This window comes from Grammomys surdaster, unplaced genomic scaffold (assembly GCF_004785775.1).
Source record: "Grammomys surdaster isolate TR1022 unplaced genomic scaffold, NIH_TR_1.0 207, whole genome shotgun sequence".
Taxonomy (NCBI): Eukaryota; Metazoa; Chordata; class Mammalia; order Rodentia; family Muridae; genus Grammomys; species Grammomys surdaster.
Window position 1 is genome coordinate 1,545,592 of NW_021604652.1, and position 10,698 is coordinate 1,556,289.

Below are 10,698 nucleotides of genomic sequence, written 5' to 3' on the forward strand. Positions count from 1 at the left end.
ATACAAGTATGATCATTTTGCTCTCCTGATTAAGGCATTCAATAGCTGCAGTATACAGCATTAATTTTTTAAAATGAAATGGAAGGCTTTTGCCATGAATACTTTCTATTCACCCAGTTTTATCTCCTACTATTTTGCCATACACTTTCTGGACTCCTGAGCCTGGAAGTTTGCTTATGCCTCCTCCTCCTCCTCCTCCTCCTCCTCCTCCTCTTCCTCCTCTTCCTCCTCCTCCTCCTCCTCCTCCTTCTTCATATACCCATCTTCTTTACATGGTGGGGAGGGATAATCAACCTCTTTTATCTGAAATTCTAATTATCTTTTCCCCAGAAACCTGGTGTGTGATATGGATCTCAGAAGAAAATGAAGCTAGCTGCATGGGCCATATGTATCTTTTGTCTTTTTTCATGACATTTCTCATTAGTTTATAATGCTTCCACAGAATTAATTCAAGATTATTTGCCTGCCTTGTGTAAAAGGTTTGAAAATGAGCCTGGTGTGGTTATGCATGACTTTAATTCCAGCACTAAAGAGGTAAGGACAGGGGGACATTGGAATTCAAGGCTAGCCTGGTTTACATAGCAAGTTAGTAGCCAGGGCTTCATGAAAAGAAGAGAGAGGGAGGGAGGGAGGGAGGGAGGGAAGGAGAGAGAGAGGGAGGGAGGGAGAGAGAGGTGTTTAAGGAGAGATTTTTTTTTGAGAACACATTAATGAAATTGTACCTTCTTGACTCCAGGTTTTCAAGTAGCATTTATATTTGGAAATTGTTTCCCAGATACTTGTAAACATATTTCTATGGTATTTGGTTTGATTATAGTGCTGACAAAATAATACAAATGTGTCTTTAAATATGCACTTTACTATATAACATGTTCACTTACCATCCACCTAGCAGTTTTAAAATAAGGGACTCTGAAGAAACCAAAGGGAAGAGCTACAAGGAAGCAAATTAATGGAATAAAATATGTGTGTACCCTGAGAGCTCATTGTCCCAACAGCAAAAGACCAAAGGCAAATCAGGAAAATAAAAGGTTTTACAATAAAGGCAGTGACTCTGGCTGATGAAGGCTTCTACAGTGGAAAACTTGTCTGTACTTTAATCCTAAACATTAATGCACAGGGAGAATGAGAGTTATGGAGAGAGTGGAGCATGACATTGAGTTGGAGACAAGAAAGGAATAGAATGACAGACAAGATAGGGTTGTTATATTTACCAAAGCAATACTTGGGGCATAATTATACCAATAATTTGTTATTTATCTGAAATAACATTTAAGTAGGCAATCCTGTATTTTATCTGGGAATGCTAAAAAAAAAAAAAAAGAGAGAGAGAGAGAGAATGACAATGGTAGCCCGAAGTTCTGGGCCGTACAAGAGAAAGCCTGAGTCTCAGGGGAAAAGAAAAAAGCTATACCTAAGCACAGGCATCTTCAGACACAAGCTATTTCCGGTGTCGGACGCGAGCGGGGGGAGGGGAGAAGCAATGAAAGCCGCCGCGGCGCTCAGTCCGCCGGCGTCCCACAATCCTCCTCTCTCGGTTCCTTTTTCCTCGCTCAAGATGGCGCTGCTCGCGATACATTCTTGGCGCTGGGCAGCCGCGGCGGTTGCTTTCGAAAAGCACAAGCATTCGGCAGTTCTGACCCGGTCTCTAGTCTCCATCTGTGGCTCAGGGCCGCGGTGGAGTTCGTACCAGCGCGGCGCCTCAGGAAGCGCTCGGCTGTCCCAGGTGTGTTGCCGCGCGCTTGGGAGAGTAGGGTGAAGGACAGGGGAACCTGATAGGGAAAGGGCTGCCCTCATGACCTTAGGTCAGAGGGAGCACCTGAAGAAAGATCGTCACGGCAAACTCAAGAGTGGAGGCGAGTGTAGGAACTTAGGGCTGGGAACTCGAGGCGGAGAGGAAGAACACGTTTGGGGACAGCAGAAAGCCGGGAGGTTTCAGACACTGGGCACCTGCAGTGCCGGGGTCCTGTAGGGGTTTGCCGGTTGGCTTTCCAGTGTAAGGCAGACGGAGCTGCTTTCAAAAGTTAGTCGTGGAATTTGGTGCTAAACGGTCCGTGCTTCAGATTGTACTAAGTCGGAAGTAAAAAACTGCGAGTGCACTTCAACAGGACAGTACGCCACCTATAAACAAGTAGCACATTTAATTGGTACGTTAACTCCCTCACTGACAGGCGAGCTTCCTCATAGGCAAAACCATAATTATCCTTTTCTCCAAAATCTACACTACTCTAAGACAGAGGCTTTACTAGCTTTTGCTATGACTATTCAATTACGTTCTTGGTGCACTTCCTTAGGAGTGTGGCAGTGATTATGGGACCACAGAATATTGGCTTCCATTAGCTCATTCAACAGTAGTTTGTTTTTAAAAATCGTCTGTAGTACTTGTACTTCAGTTTATATTTTTCTCATATATTGACAATATTTTGATTGCCACCACGTTAAGTATAACTTTAAGATACTGTCATTTTTCTTTGGAAATCGAACAGTTTCTTAAATTATGACTCCCTGCCAACGAATATTTAATGTCTACTACTATAATCTACTACTGTTTAGACAATAGAAGCCTTCAAGGATTTTATGGTCTGGTTTGGTTTTTACAGACAAAGTGTTGTTTTGTAGTCCATTGTAGGCATTGAACATGTGATCCTTCTGCTTCAGCCTACTGAGTACTGGAATGACAAGCATAAAGTGACAAGGATCGTATCGCACGAGTTTTAAAGTTTAAAAATATTTTAAATCGACAAATAATAGTGTATATGAAGTGTGGTGTGATACTTGATACATGTATATAAGCGATCAGTTTAGATTAATTGGTATAGTTTTCATCCTGAACATTTGTTATTAGTATAAAGAATAATATTTTAGAGCTGAAAAGAGCCTTTACTAGAATGCTATGAAATGTTAGTGGTTAGATCAGCACTTTTTTTTTTAGGTGAAATAAAGTAATATAGAAAAGAAACTCTAGGCTTTTTGAATACTAAGGGAAGAATTGTTTTGGGAACTTTTGTTCACATATTCCTACAGTTTATAATTACTGGGATGAGCTCTGAAATGTATTTTTTTGCATTATGTTCTAGAACCATAACCACTAGCTTGATGCGGCCATTAAAATTAAAAATGTTAGTTTCTTGGTCATATTAGCCACATTTCAGGTATGGCCAGGTGTGGCTAGTACCTGTCAACAACATAGATAAAGCTGTTGAACAATATGGTGTTCAAGGATATGATATCTAGCCCTTCTAATTTTGCAGATGAGGAAACTAAGCTGCAAAAATTGATAAGTGTAAAGCCTTCAAGGCTATTCATTCCTTTATTGCTTTCTTTGTGTCAGGTACTTAGGAAATAAGACTCTGGTAGGCACCAAGGACACATTAAATGTTGACTTGTACTAAATTGGAGGATTTTATGTACTATTTTAACAGTATAGTTCATTATACAGCTTCCACTGTACTATATTAGTTCTACTAAAAAGATTTATAAATCACATTGCAGTTCTGGGGATGGAATCCAAGACCTACACAAACTCAGCAAGCATTCTACCATGAGTTTTGTATAAGTTGTAGTTTCCTTAAAACATTGTCTCCTGTAACTAAGGCTGACTGGTCTTGGAAACTTTCTATATAGCCTAGTCTATGTTTGAACTGATTGTAAGGCATACACTACCACACTTCTCTGTATATGACCTTTTTTGACTGTTGCTTTGATTTTGCATTATTTTTAAAGGGTTATTTTAATTATGGCACACGTACATATTACGTTATTTATTGTGGCCAAATAATGGTTTGGATATACAAGGGTTTGTTGTTGTTGTTGTTGTTTTTCTTTTTTAATGGGCTTATTAAGTAGTCTTGGCTGACATGGGATTTGATATGTAGGCCATGTTGTCCTTGAGCTCGTGGAGGTGTTAGGATTAAAGGCATGTGCCACCATACCTGGCATGGTTAGGGTTAGCCCTGAGTTTCTTTTTTTTCTTTTAAGAATGGCTTATTTTTTATTTTATGTGCATTGGTGTTTTGCTTGCATGCATGTCAGTATGAGGATGTCAGATCCCCTGGAAGTAGAGTTATAGACTACTGTGAGCTACCATGTAGGTGCTGGGAATTGAATCCAGGTTCTCTTAACAGCCTGCGCTTTTAACTCCCTCCGCCCTCCGCCACTTAGTTTAATGATTTCTTGCTGTCTACTCCTCTTGTGTGTGATTTCTTCTTTTTGTTGTAGGCCTTTCAGTTACTCAATTAAGTTACTTGTGTGAGAGCTCTCCAATTTTTTAGGTAGGTACTTATGTAGGTACTTTATTCTGTCTCATGTTTTTGGGTGCGTGGTGTTTCATTTTCATTCAACTCTAGAAAGTATCTTTAATTTTTTTTACTTAATTTCTGTCTTGACATGTTCTTTTTAATTCACTAGAGAGTTGTTCAGTTTCCATGAGTTTGTAAGCTTTCTGTTGTTGATATCCAGATTTAATCTGGCAGTAAGATAGGATTCAGGGTGTTATATCAGTATTCTTGTATCTGTTGAGATTTGATTTGTGTCTGGATATGTGGTAATTTTTAGAGAGATTTTCATGAGGTGCTGAGAAGGTAAATTCTTCTGTGCTTGGGTGAAATGTTCTGTAAATATGTTAGGTCCATTTGCTTAATTATAAGTTTAGTTAGCTCTATTTCTCTGTTTAGTTTCTGTCTGGATGACTTGTCCATTGGTGAGGGTGGGGTTTGAAGTTCTTCACTGTCAGTGTGTGATTTAAGCTGTAGCAGTGTTTCTTTTATCAACTTGCATGCCCTTGTGTTTGGACCATAGATGTTAAAATTGCAATGTCTTCTGAGTGGTGTTTGTCTTTCTCTAACTCTCTGATTAGTTTTTGTTTGAAGTCTATTTTGTTAGATATTAAAATGATGACTCCAGCTTTCTTCTTAGGTCTATTTCTCTGGAATATCATTTTCCATTTTTTTTATCCTGAGTTGATATCTTTCCTTGATACTAGGTGTGTTTCTTTGATTCAGCAACAGGATGGATCCTGTTTTTCCATCCATTCTGTTTGTCTCTGTCTTTTTATTAAAGAATTGAGACCACTGACATTGAGAGAAGTCAATAAGCAGTGTTTGTTGATTCTTGTTATTTTATTGTTTTTCTGGTGGTAATGGTGGTGATGGTGTGTGTATATATGTGTATTTGTGTGTTTCCCCTTCCTTAATTTGCTAGTCTGGAATTATTTATTCCTTGGCTTTCTTACACGTGGTTACCCATTTTAGATTGGATTTCCCCCTCTAATGCCTTCTGTGGGAATGGATTTGTAGATAGATATTCCTTAAATTTAGTTTTGTCATTGAATGTCTTTATTTTTCAATCTATTTTGATTGAACATTTTGCTGTATATAGAAGTTTGGGCTGGCATCAGTAGTCTCAGAGTCTGTAGACCATCTGTCCAAGTCCTTATGGCTTTTAGAGTCTCCATTGCTAAGTCATGTGTTATTCTAGTAGGTCTTCCTTTATATGCTACTTGGTCTTTTTTCCTTCTTTCTTTATTCTGTACGTTTAGTGTTTTGATTATTATGTGTTGAGGGGACTTTCTGCTCTGGTCCAGTCTATTTGATGTTTTGTATGCCCATCTTTAGGTTAGGAAAATTTTTAAAAATATTTATTTTCTCTTTTATTGAAAATGGATTCTTTTCTCATCTTATATATCCTGATTACAGTTTCCCTTCCCTATACTTCTTGAAGTCCCTCCCTCCCTCCTTTCCTCCCTCCCTCTCTCCCTCCCTCCTTCCCTCCCTCCCTCCTTCCCTCCCTGCCTCCCATCTGGATCCACTCCCTTTCTGTCTCATTAAAAAGGAGATAGTAAAATATAACAAAATAAAATACAGTAAGATAAAACAAGGCGAACCAACAGAAGGAAAAGAGCTCAAGAGAAGGCACAAGTATTAGAGATCCACTTGTTCACACACTTTCATGAGTTTCATAAAAATACTGAGAGCTGTAACACATATACATAGGTCATTTGCAGGTCTTGAGCTTTCTACTTCAGTATCTGTGAGTTCATATTAGCTTTGGTTGATCAATTTAGAGGGACTTGCTCTCCTAGTGTCCTTCATCCACTTTGACTCTTACAGTCTTTCTACCTCTTCTTCTGCAGGGTTCCCTGAGCCCTGAGGGAAGGGATTTGATGGAGACATTTCATTTAGACTTGTACCTGTGTGTTCTAAGATCTGTATGTGTCCTTCCCCCCCCCCCCCCATGTCTGGCTGTATGTCTCTCTGTTTGTTCCTATTTGCTGCAAGAGGAAGCTTCTCTGATGGTTAAGTAAAAGAACATCATTAGGTATAAAGGGACAGGGGGACACATGGGTCTCCCTGGGAGGAGGAAATAGAATAGATTTTATGAGTGAAGGATGGGAGTGGGAGGATCAGGTGGGGATGAGGAAGGGAAGTGGGGATAAGGAGGGAAATTTGAGGAGAGGCAGGTAGAATTGAAGAGTATTTGAAGGGTAATATGGAAACCTAGTGCAGTGGAAACGTCCCACAATTTTTGAAGGTAATTCTAATGAAGTCTCCAAATGATGGTGGAGACCGAGTCTCAGTTGACTATCTCTTGTCACCAAAAGAAGCTTCTAATATGAGAACTGGGATAATTGAGTTGTTTGTCAAAGGGGTCCCATGGAAATTCCCCCAAACAACCTAGCTTGATGCCAAGACAATAGGTTGCTCCCCACAAACTGACAGTGAGGCCCCATTGCTTAAGACAACACCTGTACAATTCACTGAACATAGGAGAAATCTAGCTAGTTAGTAACTCCATAGAACCTTCACCCCTATGTTCTAGTATCTTTGATATGGGCAGGTACTCTGCAGGACAAAAGAGAAACCTAAACACCAACCCAGCCACAAAACCTTTGATCTACAATGCTGTAATGACAGCAAAATATGCTAGGGCAATGTTGGCACAAAGCTTGTGGGAGTTACCAACCAAAGTTTGATTTGACTTAAAGCCCACTTCATGAGATGGAATCTATATCAGACATTGATTGGGTTACCAAGAACCAGTAGATAGCTCAGAGACCTAAGGTAAAAACAAGTACTACTGGTCTTAAAAACAACAACAACAAAATGTAAACTTGGTGTGGTGGTGTACATCTTTAATCCCAGCACTTGGGAGGCAGAGGCAGGTGGATTTCTGAGTTCGAGGCCAGCCTGGTCTACAGAGTGAGTTCCAGGACAGCCAGGACTACACAGAGAAACTCTGTCTTGAAAACCCCAAAAAGAAAAAAAGACTAGAGAAATTTTATTTTCTTCTATGATGTTTTAAAAAGTATTTCCTGTGTCTTTGATCTTCTCCTCCCTCTATTTCTATTATTCTTAGATTTCATCATTTCATAAGGTTACAGATTTCCTGGCTGTTTTGTGCCAGGCATTTTTTAGAGTTAACATGTTCTTTGACTGATGTAGCTATTTCTTGTATTGTATCTTCAGTGCCTGAGATTCTTTCTTCCATCTCTTATATTCTGTTGGTAAGGCTTGCCACTGAGTTCTCTGTTCATGTTCTTACATTTTTCATTTCTATATTTCCCTCAGTTTGGGTTTTCTTTATTGATTCTCTTTCCACTTTCAGGTCTTGAAAATTGTTTTATTTATTTCTTTATACTGTGTGTTTGTTTTCATAGATTTCTTTAAGGGATTATTCATTTTGTCTTTAAGGACTTCCATCATATTTATTAAGGCTATTTTAAGATCTTTGTCTTGAGCTCCTTCTATGTTGTAATACTAAGGGTCTACTTTGGTAGACTTTCTAGTGAAGACATATTTATTGTCTTGGCTGTTAATTGTTTTTTTGTTTTTGTTTTTATACTGGCATTGAGGCATCTGGGTTTAGGAAGATTTTAATTCTAGGTGTTGATATCTGGTCTTTGCTGGGTGGGTATTTCCTTGATTTCTGTTATTCTTTCTGATTCTTAGGAGAGCGTGGTGGCTGTGTACTGCCTGGTAAGAAATTCTTCTGAGATCCTGATAGGTGAGGCTACTCTGGGATTCTGAGTAAAATGTGTTCCTGGTTATTGCAACCTGAGACTTAGGGATGGGCATGGGCTGGGGGCAGTGGTGGGGCTTCACATAGAAGGACAGAAGCAGAGTGTTCCTCCAGGATCTTCTCAGTTTCCTGGGAATGGGGCAGAGAGTAAGGAGAAGCTGCAGCAGGTGGTCTGCTACAGAGTTAGAGATGGGACTGGGGGATTGGATTTGGAAGAGAGGAGAGAGGTGAAGATTTGCAGTTAGCCTACCTGCTCTCCTGGTCTGTGTGAGGTTGGCATATTCTCAGGGAATACTTATTTATCATGTCTATCTCTCTTCACGTGCTCCTGTATATTTGAGTTACTAAATGGAGTTATTTCCCTAGCTCAGTGGAGCTGGACTCTTACTCATCTTCTTTGTTATGTCTTTTGCAAATGCTTTGCTTAGATGCTAAAATTTTAACACATTACATAAATACACCAGTGATTTTATAGTTCTTTTACATCAGATTAAATATGAAAGCTGAAAAATTATACATTTATCCTTGTTTTATAATTAGATAATTACCTTTTCTGATGCTCTGGTCTTTTATGTGTGTGTGAACCTCAGTTATTATTGAGTTTGCCCTTTTTTTCAGTCCTATAATTTTCCTCAGTTGTTCTTTTGTAAGTGGTTCTTTACTAACCACTTCTCCCAGTTTTTGCTCCTATGGGAATATTTTTGTTTCACTCCAGACTTTTTTGTTTGTTTGTTTGTTTTGTTTTTGTTCTTGTTTTTTTTTTTGAAATAGGATTTCTTTGTGTAGTCCAGGTTACCCTGGAACTTACTCTGTAGGACAGGATGTCCTCAAACTCACAGAGATCTATCTGCCTTCTTCTGCTTCCCAAGTGCTGGGAACAAAGGCATGTTCCACCATGCTGGACTTCACTGCAGGTTTTGAGTGGTCTCTTTGCTTGATAGCTTTTTCCACCCTTTAAGAATATTTGTATGTGTTAACTGATTGTGCTCTGGCTTCCTTTTTTACCCTGCCAAGAAATTTGCTCTTAATTTGGGGATTCATTTGTTAGGATGAAGTTGTTTCCTTGAAGAGTTTCGTCTTGATTTTGGCTTTTAGTATAGGTGTCTGAGGGTGTTTTTTTTTTCTACTTGCTAAACATCTTGGGTGTGTATATTGCTCTGGTTGTTAATGAACTTGGGGAGTTTTCAGCCATTTTTTCATCAAATGTTTTTTCTTCTACTTTTCTAATCTATATCTGGTATATGACATGCTAACATTCTCATATTTTTCTCGGGTTCTCTTTGTTTTTTGTCACACTTGTTTTTTGTTACTCGGTTTGTATAATTTGATCTGTCTTTACAATCACTAAATCTTTTGCCATTTCAAATATACTGTTTAGCTCATCTAATGAATTTTTCATTTATAACACTTTGTACTTTAGTATTTATGTTCCTTTTAAAAATAGTTATTAGCTGAGCTTCATTGTGTACACCTTTAATCCCAGCACTTGGGAGGCAGAGGGAGATGGATTTCTGAGTTCGAGGCCAGCCTGGTCTACAGAGTGAGTTCCAGGATGGCCAGGGCTACACAGAGAAACCCTGTCTTAAAAACAAAAAACAAAAACCCAAACAAACAAACAAACAAACAAACAAATGGAACAATACAAACAAAACATAGTTTCTTGCTATTCTCTGGCAAGATACTGTCATGACATTTTTCTTTACTTTTTCAATGTAATTCACTTTAGTTTTTGAGCATATCTGTAACTACTATTTTTATAATGTCTCTTTACAACCATAGACATTTCCTTTTGACTGTTTTTCTCCAGGTCATATTTTACTGGTTCTTAACTTGTGCCATGCTTATTTTTGATTTTGAAGCCAGACATTTTAGATAATATTTACAGCAATTGTATGTACTGGTCTGCCCCTCCTGGAGCCCATTATTCACTTATTTGTTTAGAAACTAGTGGGTTATTTTAGTGCTTTCTGCCTTATTACTGCCGGCTCCTCTATTAACCCTCTTACTTGGCTTCTCAGGAGGCATAGACTATTTATTGTATGCCTGCAGTCAGCCTGGGATGATAATGGTTTGGGCAGGGATATCTTTGTGTCTTGCCCAGTTACCTACAGTAGTTGTTGGCAGATTGTTTTCAACATGCCCTGGGGTATAAATTGTTGCACTTACTCAAAACTGGGGTTTTTTGAAGAGATGGTTGCTAAGGTAGGTATTTGAGACGTTTTTTTCTGACTCCTAGAAGGCCTTTTCTAGTTGTCTCACTCTTCAGTTTTTTGGTTTTCTCACCAGCTTACCTGGTTTAGCTTCTACCAGTCCCTTCCCAATTAATTGTCTTTGCTTTTAAGAACAACTTTTTGTCTCAAATGTTTTTTATATCTAGTGGCAAATGTTGTCAATTATTTTTAAAATTTTGTTTTTGTTGTATTAACTATGCATGTGTATGCATGTGCATTTGTGTCTGTGTGTAGGTATGTGCATGTATGTTCAGGTACCTACAGAAGCCAGAGAAATTAGTCATTCTTCTTGAGCTGGAGTCACAGGAACTGTGTGCCCCCTGAAGTGGGTGCTGGGAGTTTGAACTTTGGTCCCCTGAAAGAGCAATATGGCAGTATGTGATCTTAACCTCTCTGAGGCACCTCTCCATCTCCCCTGTGGTCAATTCTTCCCTCCCTCCCTCCCTCCCTC

General features: G+C 39.0%; 1 protein-coding gene across 1 annotated transcript in view; it reads left to right on the top strand.

Moving 5' to 3' along the window:
- Positions 1-1,553: 1,553 nt before the first annotated feature.
- The window catches only part of Abcb7 (ATP binding cassette subfamily B member 7), a 122,833-nt gene continuing 113,688 nt past the window's right edge, over positions 1,554-10,698 (top strand). Inside the window, exon 1 of the mRNA XM_028771421.1 lies at positions 1,554-1,726. Within this exon, the coding sequence (XP_028627254.1) occupies positions 1,559-1,726 (168 nt within the window). The 5' untranslated portion in view covers positions 1,554-1,558. The remainder of the gene's footprint in view (positions 1,727-10,698) is intronic.